The sequence below is a fragment of the Lampetra planeri genome, chromosome 24 (assembly GCF_965212315.1).
Source record: "Lampetra planeri chromosome 24, kcLamPlan1.2.h2, whole genome shotgun sequence".
NCBI classification, from domain to species: Eukaryota; Metazoa; Chordata; class Hyperoartia; order Petromyzontiformes; family Petromyzontidae; genus Lampetra; species Lampetra planeri.
In genome coordinates this window covers 4,272,745-4,284,937 of record NC_136130.1, presented here as the reverse complement: position 1 = coordinate 4,284,937, position 12,193 = coordinate 4,272,745, and the positions used below count along the sequence as shown (strand labels likewise).

General features: G+C 55.2%; 1 protein-coding gene across 1 annotated transcript; it reads left to right on the top strand.

The window, feature by feature from the left end:
* The first annotated feature begins 5,883 nt into the window (after positions 1-5,883).
* Positions 5,884-11,505, top strand: LOC144726663 (uncharacterized). The gene has a single exon (XM_078605422.1). It carries the CDS (start codon positions 6,948-6,950, stop codon positions 8,586-8,588), a length of 1,641 nt encoding a protein of 546 aa, XP_078461548.1. The 5' UTR covers positions 5,884-6,947; the 3' UTR covers positions 8,589-11,505.
* Positions 11,506-12,193: the final 688 nt, after the last annotated feature.

The following is a 12,193-nucleotide window of genomic DNA, read 5'->3' as shown; positions in this document are numbered from 1 at the left end:
TTGACACTGGCAAAAAAAGGTCCCGTAGATAAAGTTACCTATTCGAATATAATAATACTACTTAATTATATACTATTATTATTATTATTAAACGTGTAACATTGTATCAAATATACGAGACGCTGGGTGGAGCGGTGGCAGCAGTTGTCAGCGCGATGCGTTATAGCAACACGGCTGCCGCGACCGGGAATCGAACTCAGGTATCGGTGTTCTGTGCGCAGTGGTTAGCGCCCTGCGCCACCGCTCCCCAAGGGAGGGGTGCACGCTCGAGAGGGGTCGTCCCATCGTAGGAGATGGAGCGGTGAAATCGGCTCCCGATACCGTTGAGTGACGGACACGCCTACTGGAGGAGTGGCTCCGTCCAGCAGTGGATAGAGCATGGCTGATGTGGATCCCTCTTGCGGCGAGCACCTATTCACTGCGGCACTGCAAGCGGTGGAAATGTTATAGCCACAACACCCGCTGTGCGTCTGTGGAGTTCCGAGACAAAGATCCCCCGTGTAGCCTTAACGGACAGTTGGGGCAAGTGCTGTGAGCGAGCACCTATGAAGGCCGGCACGGTGCACGAGGAGGTGGGTGGACAACACCACTCCCGAGCGCCTTTGTCTCCCCAGTAGCGATGTTTTTACTCACTGCACCGGGTACTCATTTGAGGCTGAGCCGACCCAAGGACCGCTTCAGTCAATCGCCACTGGTGTTAGCCGTGAGCGGGAATCGAACTTGGGACGCCGGGTTCGTAGCGCAGCACGCAAACCACTGCACTCCAACTCCCTCTGTGAAGTCCACACACACATATATGCACCGCTCCAAGGACGTAGTTTAAGGCCGAGTGGACCTACGGGAGATCCAAAACAGACTCAGGAACCACTCGCCACTGATTGTTAACCATGGCCAGGGGTACGAGCTCAGATCGCCGGCTTGCAACGCAGCGTGCTAATCACTGCGCCACCGCTCCCCCGTAGACATATCAGCGACACAGATTCCCAAACACTTCAGCCGGACGGACTGCGCGCTGGGCGTTGCCAGCGATCACAATGTGGTGGTCTGGCCACCACCAAAGACACACTTCTACAAACATGACAAACTACGTACTCCACACGACGAGGGTACACGCATGTAAGCACACTCCAACTACACAGAGACACAATCCCCACGCAACGCCTCAACAGACTTGTGGGGCTATTGCTGTTAGCGAGCACCATGTCAAGGCCGGCACGGCACACGAGGGGGTGGGTGGCCAGTACCACGCCCGCTCTGCCTTTATATCCCCAGTGGCGATGTTTACACACCGTACCAGGTACTCGTTTGAGGCTGAGTCGACCTAGGGGAGGCCCTGTACCGGTTCAGATAATCGCCACTGGCGGTGGCCGTGAGCGGGAATTGAACTCGGGTCGCCGGGTTCGTAGCTCCGCGCGATAAGCGCCGTGCCACCGCTCCCCACCACGCACTCAGTCACTCACTCATACATCTATTATACAAAGACGCAAATACCCTCCGTGAAGCCCTACAGGACTGTTCAACAAGTGATGTTAGCGAGCACCTATTAAGGTGTGCACAGCACCACGCACGCCCGGCCGCATTTGTATCTCCCGCGAACACACACGCACACATCGTACACGCGCCAGAACTTCCTATCTCTATCGAGTCGGTAGCGGACTTGCTCGAGCCACTGCTGGATGAAGGCCTCCCCCGTTCACGATCCTACGGTGCGATGACTCCACCCGCGCGTCACCTCGCCGCCCCAATCTCTTTCCGTTCAACTTAACACGTGGTCGGTCAGCTGTCATATCGACACGCACTGACCGGTGTGGTGAAGTATGGTCAACACCCCCTCCCCACCCCCAGGATCGACGCACTTCCCTACGTGACATGCGAGTCTATTGCGCACAGCGTGACCCACTCACTCGCACAATGCACCTCGACTCACTCTCCCACTCGCCACTCACTCACTCAAAGATCCCCCGTGTTGCCTTAACAGACCGTAGGGGCAAGTGCTGTTAGCGAGCATCTATGAAGGCCGGAATGGTACTCGAGGGGGTGGGTGGCCAGCACCACGCCCGACCGCCACTCACTCACACACTCACTCACTCACACTCGCTCACTCACACACACTCACTCACACTCACTCACTCACACTCGCTCACTCACACACACACTCACTGACACACTCACTCACACACTCGCACACACACTCACATAATCACTCACACACACACCCTCCCACTCGCCACTCACACACTCACACTCACTCACTCACACTCGCTCACACACTCACACACACTCACTCACACACACACTCACTCACACACTCACTCACGCACACACTCACTCACACACTCACTCACTCACACACTCTCCCACTCGCCACTCACTCACTCACACACTCACTCACTCACACACTCACTCACACACTCACTCACTCACACACTCACTCACACACTCACACACACACTCACACACTCACTCACTCACTCACACACTCACTCACACACTCACTCACTCACAAACTCACTCACACACTCTCCCACTCGCCACTCACTCACACACACAATCATACACTCACTCACACACTCAAACACTCACTCACACACTCACTCACTCACTCACACACTCACTCACACACTCACACACACACTCCCTCACACACTCACTCACTCACACACTCACTCACACACTCACTCACTCGCCACTCACTCACAAACTCACTCACACTCTCCCACTCGCCACTCACTCACACATTCACTCACTCACTTACACACACACTCACACACTCATTCACTCACTCACACACTCACTCACTCACTCACCCGTCAACCCACTGACTCGCCCCTGATGTCACGGCAATCCACACGTGCTAGACAAACAAAGATAAAGATCCCCCGTATCGCCTGGACACACTGTTGGGGTAAGTGATACCAGCGAGCACCTATGAAGGCCGACACGGCAGACGAGGGGGTGGGTGGTCAGCACCACGCCCGGCCGCCTTTGTCTCTTCGGAGTGGCGATGTTTACAGGATCAAATAATCGTCACTCGTGTTGGCCGTGAGCGGGAATCGATCTGTGGTCGCCAGGTTCATCGCGCTAACCGCGACACCACTCCTGGTGCTATACAACACTGCACTCACCCACCCACTCACCCACCCACTCACCCACCCACTCAACCACTCACTCACACACTCACTCACTCACTCACCCACCCACCCACTCACCCACCCACCCACCCACTCACCCACCCACCCACTCACCCACCCACCCACCCACTCACTCACTCACCCACCCACTCAACCACTCACTCACACACTCACTCACTCACCCACCCATCCACTCACTCACTCACCCACTCACCCACCCACCCACCCACTCACACACTCACTCACCCACCCACCCACCCACTCACCCACCCACTCACCCACCCACCCACCCACCCACCCACTCACCCACCCACCCACCCACTCACCCACTCACCCACCCACCCACTCACACATTCACCCACCCACTCTCACCCCACACAACCAACCAATCACATATCCCATTCATTCACAGTATACGCGACCTGCACTCACTAACTCACTCAACCACAAACCTACCCATAAACTCACCCGTACCGGCGGTCCGCACAATAGACACCACTGCACTCATCCACCCACTCACCCACCCACCCACTCACTCACCCATTCATCCACTCACCCACCCACCCACTCACCCACCCACCCACTCACCCACCCACTCACCCACCCACCCACTCACCCACCCACTCACCCACTCACCCGTCCATCCACAGACTCACCCACCCACCCACTCACCCACCCACTCACCCACTCACCCACCCACTCACCCACCCACTCACCCACCCACTCACCCACTCACCCGTCCATCCACAGACTCACCCGTCCCGCCGATCCGCCAGTCCCAATGCAGGGGAGGTCGATTCGATGGGTATACGGAGCGAGCGTAGACGGCAGGGAGGGAGCGAGTCGAGGGGTGGGAGGGTGGGTGGAGTGATGTGTGGATGTGTGCGTGGGTGGGTGCAGGAGAGTGTAACGTGGGTGGGTGGATGCGTGTGTGTAGCTGTGATTTGTGGATTGCTGTGGTGAGTGGGTGGGTGGTTGGGTGACTGTCTGCGGGGTTTGGATGACTGGCTGCAGTGGTGTAGAGCGTTCGTGGATTTCTCTGACGGGTGAGTTTGTGGGTGGGTGAGTCAGTGAGTGCAGCAGTAAGCGCGCTGCACTACGATGAGTATCCGGTGCAGTGTGTAAACATCGCCACTGGGGAGACAAAGGCGGCCGGGCGTGGTGTTGGTCACCCACCCCCTCGTGTGTTGTGCCGACCTTCATAGGTGGTCGCTAACAGCACTTGCCCCAACCGCATGCTAAGGCTATACGGTGGATTTTTGTCTTGCAGTGGTGTACAATGTGAATGGGCAGTAGTGGTCGTGGTTGAGTGTTTGGGTGAGTGAGTGGGTGAGTGAGTGGGTGAGTGGGTAAGAGAGTGGGTGGGTGAGTGAGTGGGTGAATGAGTGAGTGGGTGAGTGGGTGGGTGATTGGGTGAGTGAGTGGGTGTGTGAGTGATTGGGTGGGTGGGTGAGTGAGTGGGTGAGTGGTTGGTTGGTTTGTTGGGTGAGTGAGTGGGTGAGTGGGCGGGTGAGTGAGTGGTTGAGTGGGTGGGTGAGTGGGTGGGTGAGTGACTGGGTGAGTGAGTGGGTGGGTGAGTGTGTGTGAGTGAGTGGTTGGGTGAGTTAATGGGTGAGTGAGTGGGTGAGTGGGTGGGTAGGTGTGCGACTAGTTGGGAGCATATTGTGCGTTTGTTGGGCGTGTTAACGTGAGGTTATTGAGTTGGCGCAGTGGTGTCCATGTGATGAGAATGAATGGGTGGCCTGTGGTCGATGGGTGGTGGTGAGGTGGACACAGCCACAGAGAATGACAACGTTGATAACTTGCTGTGACGGGTGCGTTTCGTGGGCGAGCGGGGTAGGTGAGTGGACATCTTGTGAAAAAGAGCTTGATAGCTCATCGGATTTCTCCAGTCTGAAAATAAAGATTCTAATTCTGAGTGGGGTTATGTTGTCCATGGGTAGTTGGGTGCGTGGTTGAGTGGTCCGTTGGTTGGTTGCAGTGGTAGATAGCACGTGGTATTTTGCTGGACGTATGTTGAACTTTTTTCGCGCCGTACGTAGCCAACCGTGTTAATCGGAGGTGCTGTAACCCCGCTAACGCGTGGCCTGGTGGCGGGGTACATTGTTATTATTATTTCGGGAGGGGGGCTGGGGGGCAGAGGGGGTGGCTGGTTGATTTATCGCTGACCATGACGCTTCTCTGGGTGCACGTGCGCCCCGCGACTCATCATCATCATCAGTGCCGTGGGTGGCAAACCCCAACAAGACAACAAAACAAACAGCAGCACCCTCTGCAAAGGCACTGCACAAAGATCTCGCAGCCCCTCGGCCCCGAGTAGCCTCAACAGAACGCTGGGGCAAAGTGCTGTGAGCGAGCAGCACCTATGAAGGCCGGCACGGCATACGGGGGGGTGGGGGTTAGCCAGCATTACGCCCGGCCGCCTTTGTCTCCCCTGTGCTGATGTTTAATCGCACGCACACACACACACGCGGACCGGGTGGAGCTGGAGGGGTGGTGGGGTAGAGGGGGAGGAGGCAGGGAGGTAGGCGGAGCAGGAGGAGGAGGAAGAGGAGGAGGAGCTTGATCGAGCGCGACCAATTTTCGTGCAGGGAATCGGCAAAACCGGGCGTGGTTTCGTGAGTGGGTTGGGTGGGTTGAGTGGGTTGGGTGGGTTGAGTGGGTTGGGTGGGCTGAGTGGGTTGGGTGGGTGACACGGCTCCACGTGATTCGACGCGCAACGCCTTCTCGGTATAAATTCCCACGACGGATTCTCGTCCGCTTCCCCCCACCCCCAGCCTCGGCACAAGTTCTCGGCAGCGATCCGCGGACGCCTGCGAGCGCGTGCGTGCGCGTGTGTGTACACGTGGTGACAGCTGGCAGCGTGACATCAACTATTGGCGATACGTGTCCGTGTCACCTCTTACAACTATTGCTGCTGCTGCTACACAAACTTCACACGAGACCAGTTCAATGAAGAGTCCTTAACAACAACAACATCGGCAGAAAGTCCTGCGTTCAGAAGACGTCTGTTGTTGTTTTTGCAAGCTCACGTTTGTCTCGTCGCGAAGGAACTTTGTTGTTATTACACGTTCTCATCGCAGTCGTTAGACGAACACACGGAGACGCTCTATGGATTATCTTGAAAGCGCCGTATTGTGCGCGGCTGCCTTTGGCTCCGTTGTCGCCGGCCGAGGAGGGAGGCGCGCGAAATGAGAAGATCAGAACTCGGCTGAGCGTCGGAGAGGAGGCGAGAGGCGGAACGCGGAATCAATTTCCGTGGCGCTCAACTTCTCACAACAACAACAAGGACAGCGGCAACATCAGCAGCAGCGGGGTCTGCAGCAGCAGCAGCAACAGCAGCAGCAGCGGGGTCTGCAGTAGCAGCAGCAGCAGAGACTCGACAATCAATCAACTCGCTCGCGTGAAACAACGGGGCGACGTCTCGTCACCAGCAACCAGAATCCCAGCGACTCACGTTGACAGACAGAGAGGAGAGAGAGAGAGGAGGGTCCGTTCCTGACTCAATAGACTACACGAGCTGGGGACAACCACCGTTCCAGTCAAACCACCGTTCAACTCCACCACCGTTCAACTCCACCACGGTTCCACTCAACCTCGGTTCAACTCCACCACGGTTCCACTCAACATCGACCAGGCGATAAAGACATCACAGCAACCTGCGACCGCCAACAAGTCCGTCCATCCCCCCCGCTACCCCCCCCCCTCCAAGACAACAGAGCGCCCCCCCCCCGACTTCCCCGAACCCAGGGGGAGGGGGTGGGGGCGGTGGGGGTTGGGGGGGGCTGAGAGTCGGAGGCGATCGTGTTCACGAGAATGACTCTTGGCGCAGAGCTACTCGGACGAGGAGTCTGCATGCAGTCAGACGAGGACTTTGTTGACGTCGTTGGCGAAGATGTTGGTGGCGGTGTAAGTGGCGGTGGTGGTGGTGGTGGCGGAATGGACAGACGAGGTGCAGGAGGAGGAGGGACGGTCGTAGGAGGAGGAGCGGGAGGAAGGAGACACGAAGTCGGCCGAACGCGAAGACTTTTCGGCTCCGATCGCGATGACATCGAAGACGTCATCGACGACTTGGACGAAGACGTCGATTTGGACGACGACGACTTGGACGACGACTTGGACGAAGTCGTCGGCTGCTCGAACAACGACGCGGACAACGCGCGGCACCGCGGCCAGAACCGCGACCTCGACATCCTGGACGGCGTCAATTGCGACGACGACGATGATGACGACGACGAGGATGAGGATGGCAGAGCCGGACGAGATGAAGGGGACGAAGATCGCCTGCGCCGAGACTCGGGGGGCGCTGTAGCAGCGGACGACGACGACCCACACGGCGCTCACGGCAACGCGACCTCGTGCATCAAGGCCACCTCCTCCTCGTCGTCGTCCTCCTCCAAGGGCGCCCTCGTCAAGCCGCCCTACTCCTACATCGCGCTCATCACCATGGCCATCCTGCAGAGCCCCAAGAAGCGCCTAACGCTCAGCGAGATCTGCGACTTCATCAGCAACCGCTTCCCCTACTACCGCGAGAAGTTCCCCGCGTGGCAGAACTCGATCCGACACAATCTGTCGCTCAACGACTGCTTCGTGAAGATCCCGCGCGAGCCGGGCAACCCGGGCAAGGGCAACTACTGGACCCTCGACCCGGAGTCGGCCGACATGTTCGACAACGGCTCCTTCCTGCGCCGACGCAAGCGCTTCAAGAGGCAGCAGCTCATGCAGGCGTCGTCCGTGGAGTTCCTCAAGGAGCAGGCGGCCGCGGCGGCAGCGGCGGCGGCGGCAGCCGCGTTTCTACCCGGGTTCACCTACGGACCTTACTCGGGATTCAACTACGGATTGCAGCCCTTGCACGGATTTCCGTCCATACATCACCATCACCAACAGCAGCAGCAGCATCACCATCATCACCAGCAGCAGCAGCAGCAGCAGCATCACCACCACAACAATCATCATCACCATCATCACCAACTACCGCACGCGCATCATTTGCAACAGCAGCAGCAGCATCATCACCATCACCACCTACCGACGGCGTTGAGTCCGCACCCGTGTTCAGGACCTACCTACACGTTTTCTGCAGCAGCAGCAGCGGCGGCAGCGGCTGCCACGTTCCAATATCAGCAACAACAGCAGCAGCCTGCGTCAGTGCAGGGCGCTTCGCTGCTCCAGCCGCCTCCGCCTCCGCTCATGCAGGGCGCCTCCTCCTGCGGCGGTGGCGGCGGAGGTCTGCAGCCGAAGAAGAGCGGCGCCGTGTTCGTGCCGCAGCAGCTGAGTCCGCTGGGGCTGCCGCACGGACTCGCTGCTCTCAAGACTGAGTCGGGACCGGCAAAGACATCTTTCTCTATTGATAACATCATTGGCGCCAGTGGTGGTGGTGGAGGTGGAGGAGGTAATGTTCAACCGATACAGCAGCAGCAGCAGCAATGCGTGTTCCCGTTCCTGTTGAGTGAATGAGCGTGGGCAGGAAACTTGCTCTGGAACCACTAGCGTGTGTGGGGGGCACGCGCGCGCGCGTGTGTGTGTGTGGTCGCGCGCGCGCGTGTGTGTGTATGTGTGTGGGTGGCTCTATGGGGGACTTTGTACGTGTGGCCGTGTGTGTGTGTGTACGCGTGTGGTATGTTCGCTGCGCTACAAAGCCGGCGGTGACTCAATGTTCGAGTCCCGCTCACGGCCAAAACCACCGGTGACAATTATCCGAACCGGTCCTGGGCCTCCTCCCCTAGGTCGACTCAAACTAAAATGAGTACCTGGTGCGGTGTGTAAAGTCATCGCCGGCCCTTCCTTCATAGGTGCTCGCTAACAGCACTTGCCCCATCAGTCTGCGATCAGCTACACAGGGGATCTCTGTTTTGTGTACGTGCGTATGCGTGTGGTCATGTGTGTGCGTTCACTCCAGCCTGTGTGTGGTCGTGGCGAGCGGGGGGTGTAGCGGTTAGCGCCCTGCGCAACTAACCCGGCCACCCGAGTTCGATTCACCGCTCACGGCCAACACCAGTGGCGATTATCTGAAACCGGTCCTGGGCCTCCCCTAGGTCGACTCAGCCTCAAATGAGTACCCAATGCGATATGTGTGAGCATCCCCACTGAGGAGACAAAGGCGGCCGGGCGTGTGATCCGTGCCGCCCTTCATAGGCGCTTGCGAACAGCACTTGCCCCAACAGTTTGTCAAGGCTATACGGGGGATCTTTGTCTTTGTGTGTTCAAGCGTTCATGCAGGCAAGTGTTTTAACGCTCGTGTATGTGGTCATGTGTGTTGTGGTTTTGTGTGGTCATGTATGTGGCATTGTGTGTGTTCAAGCCTTAATGTAAGCTAGCCTAACACTTCACGCATATCTGTGTAGTGCATGAATGTGCGTATGCATGCGTGTGTATGTCCGCTGATACACACACTTCATGTGCCTGTGTGGGAAACGGTCGTGTAGCGGTTAGCGCGCTGCGCTACGAACCTGGCGAAAGGGGTTCGATTCCCGCTCACGGCCAACACCAGTGACGATTATCTGGGCATCCCCTAGGTCGACTCAGCCTCAAATGAGTTCCTGGTGCGGTGCGTAAACATCGCCACTGGGGAGACAAAGGCGGTCGGGCGTGATGCTGGCCACCCACCCCCTCGTGTGCCGTGCCGGCCTTTATAGGTGCTCGCTAACAGCACTTGCCCCAACAGTCATTTAAGGCTATACGGGGGATCTTTGTCTTTTTAATGTGCATGTGTGTATGTGCGTGTGCCTGTCAAAGGCTAGAAGGGACATCTTAGTATTTGTGTGTATGTACGGGTTCAAACCTTTTTGTGTGTGGATGTCAATGCGTACGGATCACGTGCGCATTAAGCCTGTTTGCTCGCAACACTGGCCTACACAGAGCATCGTCAGCCACGTTCAATCCACTGTGTGTGGTGTGTGTGCGTGATCATATATGTGTGCCTTGTGTGTATTCAATACTTGTCGTCTGTGCTATGCATACGCATAAGCAAGCCGGGCTATATGCATTTAGCACTCGCGTCCTGTGTGAATTCTAAGCGATGTTTTGTGCTCCGTGTGTACGGGTGAATGTATTAAAGGGTTGTTTGCAGGCTATGAATGCGTTCCAAAGTAAGTTCAGCTGTACGTGTTGAAACTTTGTGTGTCCAATAGAATTCACTGCACGTGCGCGCGCGCGTGTGAATGTATGTTACGATCAACGTCAATTGCAGCGCGCACGTAGTGTTGTTATTGTTTGGACATCACGTGCCCACCAAGTTATGACGGGTAAATGAATATTACTTTTTTTAAATCAGAATGTAATTTGTAAAAATTAAAAATCTGTGTTTAGACGTAAGAATAGCCTCAACTATATTAGTAACAAATGCTCAGCCCTCTAGCCCTTCGAGAACATCATCAGAACTTACGCTCGGCTATGCTGCGCTCTGCGTACGCGTGCGCAAACATCGTGTTCACACAATTCGCGTGCATCTGTGCGCTTACAAAGAAGTGGCCTGCTGTGCACATGTCTAAACAAAGCGTCACCCGTGCGTGCACGTTAGTCGCATATCTGCGCCGCATGTATGTGGATCCACACATGTACCCTGCTCGAATGTGCACGCTCGTATTCAATGTGTGTCCGTGTGCGTCTATTCAAAGCCAACGGCGAGCTGTGGTGTCAGTGGTTAGCGCGCCGCGCTGCGAACCTGGCGTCCCGAGTTCAATTTAAGCTCACGGCCAACACCCAGTGACGATTTTCTGAACCGGTCCTGGGCCTCCCCTAGGTCGACTGAACCTTAAATGAGTACCTGGCGCGGTGTGTAAACATCGCAACTTCGGTAGACAAGGGCGGCCGGACGTGGTGCCGTGTCCGCCTTCATCGGTTCTGCTCGCTAACAGCACTTGCCCCAACAGTCTGTTAGGGCTATACGGGGGGAACTTTGTCTTTGTTTCGTATTCAAAACCTTGAGCAACTTTGTGTGTGTATGTACGTGTAAGAACGGAGTAAAACCTGCGCTATGTATTAATGTGTTCGTAACTTGACGGCCAGCCAGCATATACCTTGCATGCTGTTCTATTTCTGGTAAACGTAATTGCTCAATCATTCACGTGTGTGCATGTACGTACCGTATCTGTATATATGTATACATTTGGGGTGTATGTATATGAATGCATGTATATGAATGCATGCATGTATATACGTGGGGTGTGTATCTGTATGTATCTGTGTGCATGTATACACGTGTGTAGATGTATCTGTATGTATATGTGTGCATGTATACACGTGTGTAGATGTATCTGTATGTATCTGTGTGCATGTACACACGTGTGTAGATGTATCTGTATGTATCTGTGTGCATGTACACACGTGTGTAGATGTATCTGTATGTATCTGTGTGCATGTATACACGTGTGTAGATGTATCTGTATGCATATGTGTACATGTATACACGTGTGTAGATGTATCTGTATGTATCTGTGTGCATGTACACACGTGTGTAGATGTATCTGTATGTATATGTGTGCATGTATACACGTGTGTAGATGTATCTGTATGTATCTGTGTGCATGTACACACGTGTGTAGATGTATCTGTATGTATCTGTGTGCATGTATACACGTGTGTAGATGTATCTGTATGTATCTGTGTGCATGTATACATGTGTGTAGATGTATCTGTATGTATCTGTGTGCATGTATACACGTGTGTAGATGTATCTGTATGTATCTGTGTGCATGTATACATGTGTGTAGATGTATCTGTATGTATATGTGTGCATGTATACACGTGTGTAGATGTATCTGTATGTATCTGTGTGCATGTATACACGTGTGTAGATGTATCTGTATGTATCTGTGTGCATGTATACACGTGTGTAGATGTATCTGTATGTATCTGTGTGCATGTACACACGTGTGTAGATGTATCTGTATGTATCTGTGTGCATGTATACACGTGTGTAGATGTATCTGTATGTATCTGTGTGCATGTATACACGTGTGTAGACGTATCTGTATGTATCTGTGTGCATGTGTTAACGTGGGTGGAGTGGTAGCGTAGTGGTTATCGCGTAGTTCACCGGACACCTCAAACGCATTGGCCAC